The sequence below is a fragment of the Notamacropus eugenii genome, chromosome 3, assembly GCF_028372415.1.
Source record: "Notamacropus eugenii isolate mMacEug1 chromosome 3, mMacEug1.pri_v2, whole genome shotgun sequence".
NCBI classification, from domain to species: Eukaryota; Metazoa; Chordata; class Mammalia; order Diprotodontia; family Macropodidae; genus Notamacropus; species Notamacropus eugenii.
In genome coordinates, this window is record NC_092874.1 from 345304616 (window position 1) to 345316899 (window position 12284).

At 36.6% G+C, this 12284-nt stretch overlaps 1 protein-coding gene across 5 annotated transcripts in view; it reads left to right on the forward strand.

Moving 5' to 3' along the window:
• The window catches only part of SNCAIP (synuclein alpha interacting protein), a 229901-nt gene that overhangs the window by 181912 nt on the left and 35705 nt on the right, over nucleotides 1-12284 (forward strand). For all 5 annotated transcript variants that reach the window (XM_072597164.1, XM_072597162.1, XM_072597161.1 and 2 more), the window contains exons 4-5: nucleotides 191-1056; nucleotides 3774-3953. In XM_072597164.1, the coding sequence (XP_072453265.1) occupies nucleotides 191-1056; nucleotides 3774-3953 (1046 nt within the window). The remainder of the gene's footprint in view (nucleotides 1-190; nucleotides 1057-3773; nucleotides 3954-12284) is intronic.

Sequence of the window (12284 nt, forward strand, 5' to 3'; positions counted from 1 at the left end):
GTCCTTGAGTTTTGTGTGTGTGTGTGTGTGTGTGTGTCTAAGATGATCTCTGAGTAGAATTCTCCCATGAGGACTTAATCTTAGCTTAATTTTAATGAAATATATGTTGGTGAAGATATATTTAGGGTACCTATATGACAGAAGCAAGAAATCGTACGTTCCTTCTAATAACCCTCCTTTAATATTTTAGTTTCTAGTTCTAATTGGAACTGTGGAGTCTCAACTCTTATTGCAAATGCACAAAAGCCAACAGGAATCGCAGATGTATACAGTAAGTTTCGCCCTGTAAAGAGAGTTTCCCCCTTGAAACACCATCCAGAGACCCTTGAGAACAATGAAAGTGATAACCAAAAGAATGAGAAGGTGGAATACCAGAAAGGAGGAGCTTTTGATCAACCACCTGCAACTGAAGAACTGTGCCCTGGAGATGGAGAGACCCTTAAAAGTAAAAACCTTGAGCCCAGTGTTTTATTGGGAGAGCTGGAGCATTATGACCTTGATATGGATGAGATTCTGGATGTGCCCTACATTAAATCAAGCCAACAGCTTGCTTCTTTTACCAAGGCAGCTACAGAAAAGAGAATTTTGGGTATATGTTCAACAGCCAATGGCCTCTCTGTCAAGAACAGTTCCACAGGAAATGCTGAGAGCTTGACAACTGGCATGACACCCTTTTGTGTCTTGTCCCCAGTAAAAAGCTCTCATTTGAAAAAAGGTCAATCTCATGTTCTTGATCAGCACAAGCATTCTACTGAAGAATCACAGCTTTCCCCGCCTCTGGTTACATGCAGCTCAGTCCACGAATCTGAAATCCAGAGTAAGGTCTTCCTTAACAAGGCATTTGCTGACCCCAGCATGCTAAAAGTTGAGAACATCATGCCCAGCAGCAGCCAGCTTAGGACTTTACACCTGCAGTCCTCAGCCACAGAGCCCAAAGTGGACGAACAGAACAGCCATGGGAACTGGAATTCAGGAAACCCAGAAGAAAGGAGTGAGGATATGAAAAAAATTAAAAGCATCTTGAACATTGTTAAAGAAGGACAAATATCTCTCTTGGTAAGTGCCATCATCTCCTTTTTGAGATATACATATATATGTGTATATATATATATATATATATATATATATACATATATATATATATATATATATATATATATATACATATATATATATATATATATATATATATATATATATATATACATATATATATATATATATATATAAAATTGTATTTAGTGGGCTAAGCTCATTAGCCCCAGAGTTAACAAGCATAGCAATTTAATTTTTGTTTGGATCTTGCAACTTTAATTCAGAGAGTTATTCAATTTTCAAAATCAATGGTTTTCAGTGAAGACAAGGAAAAAAAATCCTGTGCCTAGTTTATTTTATTTACATGTAATCCTACCATACAAATGAATTTAATCAAAGTGCATTTTTTCTGAAAATAACAACAGTATTTTCATAAGGTTGAATCTTAAATTTCTTCCTTTCAGAATGTGAGAATTCACTCATTTATCTTTGGTTGATGTTGGCTCCTTCTGATGACAGACCCACTAAAGAAAGAAGTATTCCAAAGTGCTTTAGGGGTAGGGAACCCATGGCCTCAAGGCCATATGTGGCCCTCTACATCCTCAAGTGCAGCCTTTTGACTGAATTCAAGGGTGCACTTGAGATCCTAGAGAGCCATATGTGGCCCTGAGGCCACCGGTTTCCCATCCCTGGACCAATTTGTTCAGTAAACATTCTTGAACAGAAATTTCCCACCTCTCTCTACCCAAAGCTTTATTACACTTCAACTTGAATGAAATTTTCCCTTAGTTCTCATTTTGTTACTAGAAACTAGAGAAAAATACTCCTAAAATAACTAAATTTAAGGCAACCTCATGGCCAAAAATATCTAAAATGAAATAGCCCCATATCCAAATGCTGTATTTCATGCTGGCTTGCAGATTATTGTTAAACTTGAAACAAGCGCAGTTGTAAACTGGTATTAATAATAGATGTTATAGAAATCACACTTCAGTAGATAGCCTGGTAATGTGTTTCCACTTAACAAACTTTTAGTGTCACTCTCAGTAAGACAAGTTTTATCCATTATCAAAAGATTACATTTTTGCATATGGTTTATATAAAAATATAATTATATGCATATAATTGTATAGGGAGATTTAAGAGAAGACATATCAAGTAGTAGAAATGCCATTGAATTAAGAAACAATAGACCTGACAATTCTGCCACTTAGTGGCTATGTAATACTGGACAAATCATCTATCTTCTTTGTGCTTTAGTTTCCTCATCTGGGAAATGAGAATAATGATGCCTGCCCCATTTACTTCATAGGATTGTTGTGAGGATCATATGAGATAACATATGGCAAAGAATTTTGAAAACAACAAAATGCTATATGAATACTAGATAATATCATGTAATTGAGTAAATAAAATATGGGCTTCCACCCCTAAAACATTCTCTTTTTCATTTATTCCCTTCATTACTTGCTCCCACTCTTTTTCCCATTTTCCCTACCTCACAAATGGAAGACCCTCATGTATCAGTAGATGTTCATGTATCAGTTCCTCCTCCCCCATTCCTGATAGTTGTGATAAACCAAGGTATGGAAAGCATATTCACACTTAACTGAAGAGACATGATAACAGACTGCTTGAGTAACTGAAACAGGAACAAATTAGCACTTCTTAGTCTAGCAGTAAAGGTATATCTATGTCAAAGATCACTGTGAAGAGTGTGGATGACGAAGACCAGGGATCTCTTAGGCATTCATGTTCTAAAGCAGAGGTACTTTTGAAAAATAATATTTTATTTTCCCCAAGTTACATGTAAAGAAAATTTTTGACATTCATTTTTAAAAATTTTTGAGTTTCAAATTTTCTCTCTCCCTCCCTCATCTCCATCCTCCTTGAGAGAGTAACCAATTTGATCTAGGTTATATATGTTCAATCATGAAAAGCATATTACCACATTAGTCATGCTGTGAAAGAATACACAGACCCACAGACAAAAAACCTGTGAAAAAATACAGAAAGTGAAAATCATAAGCTTCAATCTGCATTCAGACTCCATCAGTTCTTTCTGTGGAGGTGGATAACACTTTTCATCATGAGTCCTATGGAATCGTCTTGGATCATTGTATTGCTGAGAATAGCTAAGTCATTCACAGTTGATCATTATGCAGTATTGCTGTTACTGTGCACAATGTCACTTTGCATCAGTTCATAGAAGTCTTTCCAGGTTTTTCTGAAATTCAGCTACTCAGCATTTCTTATAGCATAGTAATATTCCATTACAATCACATAGTACAACTTATTCAGCCATTCCACAATTGATGGGCATCCCCTCAATTTCCAATTCTTTTCCATCACAAAAAGAGTAAAGCAGAGGTTCTTAATCCCAAAAAATCTGTGGATAGATTTCAGGGGGTCTGTGATCTTGAATGGGGAAAGTAATTGCATCTTTATTTTCATACACCTCTAACTGAAATTTAGCATTTCCTCCATTGGTTTAGAAAAAAAAATTCTGGAAAGGAGTCATAGACTTGAACAGATTGTCAGAGAGATCCGAGCCACAAAGAAAATATTGATGTTTTAAATGAAACTAATCCCAACATGTCGGCAAGGTTGTGGAACACCCATAGTCGTTACAAGAGCACAGCCTCTCTGCTAGTACTCACTTTACAAAACCTTCCTTAGGGGTCCAATATCTCATTTTGACCATTTGGGTAATTATTCTGCCTTTTCTATTTGCATAGCCACACCTAGCTGCCGACAACCTGGATAAAATCCACGATGAAAGCGGGAACAATCTGTTGCATGTTGCAGCCTCCCAGGGACACGCAGAATGTTTGCAGCATCTTACCTCTTTGATGGGAGAAGACTGCCTAAATGAAAGAAACAATGACAAGCTAACACCTGCTGGCTTAGCCATAAAGGTATGTCTGTACCAAGAGCTCTGGACTTGCTCAGAGCTAAGGTTGATAAAACTCAGGTTTTTGTTTGAAGAATTCCAAAATTTCAGGGAATATTCAGGGTTTGGTGGGCAATCACTAGTGATGAGCCCCTCCCTATTCAGCTAGACAGTTACTTCAACAGTAGGCATCAAAGACCAAACTTACTTGAAGCTTTTCCAGGGTCCAGGTAAGACCTGCCAAAGCTTATGCACTTTGCTGGCCTCATACCCAAGAATCCCAATGTCATCTTCACCAAATGGTGAAAAAGCATTAGAGTACAAAGAACAATGAACAAATACACTTTATTTTTCTGAATGTGCTATTTTTTATAAATATAAATTAAAGAAAGCTTACATTTAGCTAATAATTACACACTAATGTTTAATTCAGATTTGACACTTATGCTTTTCTAAAGGCAGAAAAGTTTAATGACAAAAAAAATGGATAAAGTGCCTCCTTGAATTGAATACAATGTAAAAAAAAATTCCTTTTCACAGGAACTTATTTAATGTGGGTAATTTATTTAATTATTTTCCCTGAGTGAATGCCTATACATTTTTTCTCTTTTAAAAAGAGGTCTCATTTGGGAATGTGACCTATATTTGGACCAATGTGGTAATACTTACACAATATTAGAACTGTTGGTCTTTACAATGAACTATTTTTGTGGATTTTTTTGTCTGAGGTCCAATTTCATATCAGTTAACCAGTAAAAAGGAAAATGATCTGGTCTCGTTTATTTTTTATTCATAATTCCTCTGTTTAGATCTTAATATTTCAAGGTCTATATGAAACACTGTTTCATTTGTTCCTAATATGCATTGTAACTAACAAAATGAAAGATTTTTAAAGTATATTTTTAAGAGATGATAGCATTCAAGTGCTTCAAGGAATCAAATGACCTCTTAATGGACCACATCTGAAGTTTAAATGTCTTGAGTACCAAGAGCTACTGAGAGTATTAGTACAGAGCTCTTGCAGCGCACAGCATGTGCTTTGTCAAAAGCTACACAAATTAATGTTAATAGGGAAGAAGTTAAAACTTCAGCAGAATTTGTTTCAAGAAAACAGCACTATAATGCCTCTAATACAGGAAGATTAACTCTTCAATCAGTCAGTCAGCAAACATTTATTAAGTGCCTATTATGTGCCAGGAACTGTGCTAAACAGTGGAGATACAAAGAAAGGTGAAAAAGGCTCTGCTCCCAAGGAGCTCACAACCTAATGGGGGAGACAACATGGAAACAATTATGTACAAACAAAATATATATACATATATATGTATATATATGTGTGTATATATATGTATATATATATATGTGTGTGTGTATATATATGGAGAGAGAGAGAGAGAGAGAGAGAGAGAGAGAGAATAAACTGGGGATAGTCTTGGAAGGCACCAGAATGAAGAGGGATCAGAAAAGGCTTCCTAGAGAAGGTGAGATTTTAATTTGAGACTTGAAAGAAGCTAGAGAAGGATTCATAAGCATGAAAAGAAATCACACAATCAGACAGCCATCAATACAGAACAATAAAATACAATAAATCAACTATATATAAAAGATATACCTTGCTTGATACATGAGATAATACATCATTCAACTTTAAAAAAGAAAAAGAGGAGGGAAGGAGAGAAAGAAAGAAAGAGAGAGAGAAGGAAGGAAGGAAGGAAGGAAGGAAGGAAGGAAGGAAGGAAGGAAGGAAGGAAAGAAGGAAGGAAGGAAGGAAGGAAGAAAGGAAGGAAGTTGTACTTATCTTGCTCAGGTTGGAAATGCTGCATCTACTCACCATCCAGCTCCAACTTCATGTACAAAATCTTTAACCTGCTCTTTTACTGAGCTTGGCTGATTCACTCTTCCTTAGAAAACCTGCTGCCGTCCCCCTACTCCCACCATTCCTGAGTGCTCACCGTGTTAATGTCAAACTTAGTGCAGACACCTGATAGACTTAGCCCACTGTAGCTCAGAATTCCCAAATTCAAAAGATCCATCATCCTCAGTCTCCCTGAAAGCAGGGACTCCAAGCATACCCTATACTATAGCATCAGTTTGTAAATTGAATTAAAAAAATTAATCTTATTTAAAGTTGTCAGGGCATCTGCTTTTTAAATACATTCCGTTATGAATCCTTTTTAAAGCAAATCATCCACTAAAAGTGCTACTCTACCATCTTATGTAAATATAGCTCTGGATTCTGGAAGGCTCTGCCAGATTAGTTCAGACAGGTTGTGGTTGTGTCTACCAAACTGGGAGGTATTTTAATGGTGCAAACACAGCAATGAACTGTGTGTAGTATGTTGTCCTCAGGCTAACCTAGTTAAGCAATATAGATTGGTCACCAAGTGATGGATTTTATTTTGGCCATTAAAACCTTAGAAAGATCAGTTATGAAAAGGACAAGTGGAAGTTGAAATCTGATGAGGGACAATCCATTTCAATTCACAAATCATTAGTATTTCCGTAAAAAGAAAATCGCAAACACACATTCAATCAATAAAAAACATTCTATGAGTGCCTGTTATGTGTCACGTTCTGTACTAGGTTTTTGGGAATGCGAGTACAAAGGATAAAATGATCCCTAATCACAAGGAGCTTAACACTCTAATTTTCTAGCTCACTTGCATTCTCTCTCTCTCTCTCTCTCTCTCTCTCTCTCTCTCTCTCTCTCTCTCTCTCTCTCTCTCTCTTTCTTTCTCTCTCTCTCCTCTCTCTCTCTCTCTCTCTCTCTCACTCTCTCTGCCTCTCCCTATATCGTGTTTCTCTCTGTGTCTCTCCCTGTATTTCTCTCCAGTATATTGCTGGTAAATCTGGATTTCCATATATTGTATTTCTTTCAATTAAGGTACAACTATGGGTTTTTTTGGTTAAAAAATTATTTAAAAATATCACAGGGACCACTTTTTTTCTCTTTGGTACAAGGTATGCTTTTTGAGTTTATATTGATCTCCTAAGAATGCATGAGAGATGTTTTTGCTTTGATTATGAGTGAGGTCTCTGTAAGTGAAATCTGATCTATATATTATATTCATAAGGAAAAGGAAAGTTAACATGTAAACTCAATTCCAGTTTATAGGATTTTATCTTGTGTACCCCAAACTATTCCAAAAACCCCTTGATTTCAAGTGTTTTTGTGCCTCTATTAAATAATGGATATTCTCCATTAATAAAAGTCAATGAATAAGTGAACTTTTTCTTATAGGTGTGAATTTTCAGGATGATAAGTAGTTCTTTGGCTTTCCCTAGAAGATGCAGATACAAAATAGTATATATCAGATGAATAATAATATATTTCTCTGTATTATCCTTATAGAAAAATAGAGACTCAGAGGTCAATTGACTTGCAAAAGATTGCCCAGGTAGGAGAATTCACAATTGAGTCTACATCTTCCATGTCCACGTACTCCCAGCACTTCTTAAACTGTGGGTTGAGACCTTGGGACCCACAGTTTAAGAAGTGCTAAGAGGGGTCACCAGTGGAAAAAGTTTAAGAAGCTCTGTTCTATACCATGATACATTGCACAAGACACAATCATTGAGTCGCTGAGTGATCGTGAACAAGTCACTCCCCTTTTCTGGGACTCAATGACTCCATGTGTAACATAAGGAATTGATTCAGTGATCTTACTATCACATGAAGACAAATTTAGAGAGGAAAGGGACCTTAGTGGGTTTTGAGTTCAACCCTGCCATTTTACAAATGAGGCATCAAGAAACTGAAGGATACCCAGTTGGAAAGTGCCTGAGGCAAGTTTCTCTGAAGTCCTTTATTATTCTAAAATCTACGATTCATCACTTTGTATAAGATTACATTCCCTAAGCAGAAACAGAAAACTTTTACATAAGAAGGATCTTTTCTTCAATTCTCCAGCTTCAGTTTGATCATCTATAAAGTAGGGGTGCTCCCTATACTTTCTGCCACATAGACATTATTTTGAGGAAGGTGCTGTGTAAGCCTGAAAACGTGATAGAAATATAAGTTATTCCTGCTTACTATGAAGTAGAGAAGGGTGGCAAATGAGGGAAAGTGAAGTAACTTAGGAGGAGGGAGGCTGCAGCCATGGTTCTGACCCCATAAATTTTCAGGCCAAGTGGATGAATAGGTGGTTCATAATGAACCTAGCTTGTCTTCATGATTAAGTAAGAGTAAGCCCCTGATGAGTTATGAGTAGATTCTTCTGTGGAATTAATATGTTAATGTATTATTACTATATGGATTCTTAGGTTATAGGCAGACTCTTTCTCTGTGGAATATTAATCCAATTCCATTTTGACAGTCTTAATTCATGCCCCTGTAGCATTTGAGGAAACTGTATAATGTCCAATGTTACTTCATTGCTAAGAACACAAGATTTTGATTTTGGTGTTATGTCTAATATGAATTTAATTTCTGTTGCAAATTGTAAGTTGGAATAAATTTTTTTAAACTATAGTGGAATGTTTGGGATATAAGACCCATATAAGTTCATGCCTCTGGATCCTGTGCTCTTAGCACAGTGCTTGCCACATAAGTAGGTGCATAATAAATGACTGACTGACTGATGGTGGTATTTCTTCTACCAATATATGGTGCAACTCATCCATCTCACCTCAGTCCTTCCATAAATTATCCATTCACTCCTCAAAAGCCAGGACTGTCTTTTGTCTTTCTTTGTATACCCAGCACTTAGCCTAGTGGTTGGCACATAGTAAATGCTTAATAAATGTTTGTTATTTATTGACTGACTGACATTGACACGTACATACTTTTAGTAATGGAGCACTTCCATTATTTAATAGAGACACAAAAACTCTCCAAGTCAAGGTGTTTGATTTCTTGTTTTTGTCATTGACCTTTCTCTAGGTCCTTTAATCAGCTATCCCTCTTTCCCATAACCTGTCTGCACTATTTCCTTTTTCAATTACATATTTCCTTGATATTGTCATTACTTCTGATATGTAAATTGTAATCTATGATATCCTGCAACCTGCTTATGTGCAATATACTTCTATCTATTGTTTTCTTAATTCTTTGGACATCATTATGTGATTTGCAATCATGTGACATTAGTGGCGTTACTGGAAATATATTATGGTTGAAAATTGTTGAAAATATGGGCTTTATTGACCAATGTGAAGTTTTCACATACATAAAGTTTAACTTGCATAATTATAACTAATATAAGTCAAATTTTTAGACTTTTTCTTGGATATTTTCTAGAACATTTTCTTGATTTTCCATTGTAATCACCATGTAAATGCTGTGTGTTTCCAAAACCTTGATAAATTGGAAGGGGGGATTTTTTTCTAAGTAAAAATGACTTGATAAATGGAATAGTTTTTATATTCGTTTATTATTTCTGGAATTATATGGCCTTAAGTCTTTCAGGCCTACTGCCAACAACTCTAGGAAACTCATTACTCTTGAGCAACCTCAGCCAAATGAATACTCTTTAAAAGATGCTCATTCATCAAAGGGTGGACTTTGATATCTTTTAAATACTCAAGTTTATTGCCAGATTATTCTCATTTAAGACCTTGTTTTAATCTTGGTTTCCAGATGGTATGTCTGTGTGTGTGTGTGTGTGTGTGTGTGTGTGTGTGTGTGTGTGTGTTCCCTCATAATTAACAAGGCTCTACTGGGAAAGTCACACAAGCTTTGCACAAAGAATTTAGAAGCTACTAGGATGATCTGAGGTAGCTGAAAGGAAGTAGAGTTAATTAGGACACTAAATTAAAAGTACTTGAGAAAGAAATATAGGAAGGCAGCAGATGATAATTCTCTCACTCATAGAGTCCTTGCCAAAGCAAGAAGTCCCTAATCTAGGCTTGTGTAATTTTTCACTACTGAGTACCTTCTTGATGCAAATGCTAAACTAATACTATTGGAGTTATCAAGGAAGTGAAATCTACTTCACAGGTCCACAAGAAGTATAGCATTAGATGCCTGCTGGATACAGTTAGGCAGTATGGAAATCAGGTTGAGTATCTATTTTTAAAAATCAAAATATAGTGCCATTTATTCATTCATCCGTTCTTGCATCCACTCATCCATCCATTCATTTATTGGTCCAGAAGAGGTGATGTGGTGAAACAGACTCTGACATTTACTTCTAGTAGAATCACTAACTTGCTGTGTGCTCCAGGGGTACACATCATTTAACCTGTATCTCAGTTTCCTTTTCTATTCAATAGGGATTATAAGACCAGACCTTTCTAGTTCACCTGGTTGTGACAAAAATAGCTCTTTATATACCTTAAGCCTCTATATAAATTTGAGGTTTTTTTCTTTTTTTTTGTCAGGCTCAAATGAGATGATGAATGTGGAAAGCATTTAGGAAGCATAATAACATGCTATGCATGAGATGTCATTATCACAATACAGTAAATCTTTTTTAAATTGTAATTTTAACAAGTGCATGCACAGAAAACAGCTGTTCGTAATGGGGGGGTAGGGGGAGGAGAAGATGTAGAAGAACACAGCTGGACCTGCTATGTTCCAGAAATTACTTCAACCTGTTACAAAGGAGAGACTATATAAAATGGGTCAACAGGATAGTCAACACAAGTGTACAGATGGCAATGCCAGCCAATATTTTATGCTACTCAGGTGAGTCTGTGAGAAAATAGCCAGGCAGAGCTGCAAAGAACCTGCAGTAGTCTTGATTGCAGTTCCCTGGCATTTCTTTGCCTTCCCCTTCGCATTTAATCCCATATGGTTTTACCCATAGAACCTCTGGAACAGTCAGTAGGGACTTGCTGTGTTATGTCTGTGTTTTCCCATATAATTTTATATTGGAAAATGCAACAGAGGCAGGGAAAGAGTAGGAGAGGCAGCCACACCACCAACTCTTATCAGCTCTCTGTGGGATGGCTTGAAAAATCAATCTCCTCTATGTATGGCCTCAGACTATTCCTTCTGCCTTGGGGGCTAGGAAGAGAGAAGTGCCTGGTACAGCATTAGAGCCTTGTCTGTGGATCAAACATTGACCATATCTGCTGCTTTTCCTATATCCACTTGCTTAGATCATCCAGTCAAACTCAAATGCACATCATATACCCAATATTCTTGATCACCCCATGCTTTACTTTTTAAGATAGTTCTCTTTTAGGGTGAAAAAGGTAAAACCAACACTTCCTGTAAAGCTTACTTAAGCTTTCCTCCCTACATGGATCCTGACAAAGTCAAAGCTTCAGCATGTATTACTCCAAGAGGTATCAGGTTACATTCTTATCTGTAGTTAAGAATTTTGTGGCCCCATTCAAAATCAGCTGCCATACACTTGACATCTGGAATTAGACATCACATAAAAATAAACACCATCACTTAACAGTACAAGGAATCACAGAAAATATATGTAATGATAAATACAATAGCAAGTATACATGATATGGTTCATGCATTCATTTGCCACCAGCTGTTATGCTTGGTTTCAACTCCACTATCATCTTCATCATGCCCCACTCAGGATAAATTTATCACCAGGAAATTCATCATCATGGGGATTATTTAGAAGATTGCTACACACACCTCATCAATTCTTTTGGCTGCTTTTGCGCCACTGATTGGAGGATTGGAAGGCAGAGCAAAAAATCTTTTCCTACAGCCTCCCTCTATAAAAGGCTCAAAATGCCAGCCATCCCTTCATTTGCCATTACATGCTCTACTTATTTTGGACTCTATCATCCTCCTCTTCATACTCCTTTCCCAGGTACCCTCTGCACTCATCTCCCTTTTCCACTTTCTTTTGTATATTTTTTCCTCCAACCTCCATTTAATGGTAAGCTCTTTAGGGTCAGGGACTATCTTTCTTTTGCATATTTGTATCCTCAGCACTTAGCACATATTTGGCACATAGTAGGCTCTTTATAAATGTTTACCTCAATAGATTAAAAAGTAGGCATTCGGAGTCACTGCTAAGGCAGCTGAGATTTAGTAACTATTTTGAAGCTAAAGAATTTTATTGTTCAATCACATTTGACTCTTTGTTACCCCATTTGGGACTTTCTTGGCAAAGACACTGGAGTGCTTTACCATTTACTTCTCTGGCTCATTTTACAGGTGAGGAAACTGAGGCAAACAGGATTAAGTGACTTGCCAAGAGTCACACAACTAGTGTCTGAGGTCAGATTTGAACTCAGGATGAGTCTTCCTGACTTCAGGCCCAACACTTTATCCACTGTGCTACCTAACCTACCTTAAACTAAAGAATATTATCACTGAAAAGTCTTTAGAATTGAAACTGGACCTTGTAAACTCAAAGCTCCATTACTGACTTTCAAGTTTCACTAAAATGTAAAAATAAAGCAATGCATTTCCTTGATTAAATTCATCAAG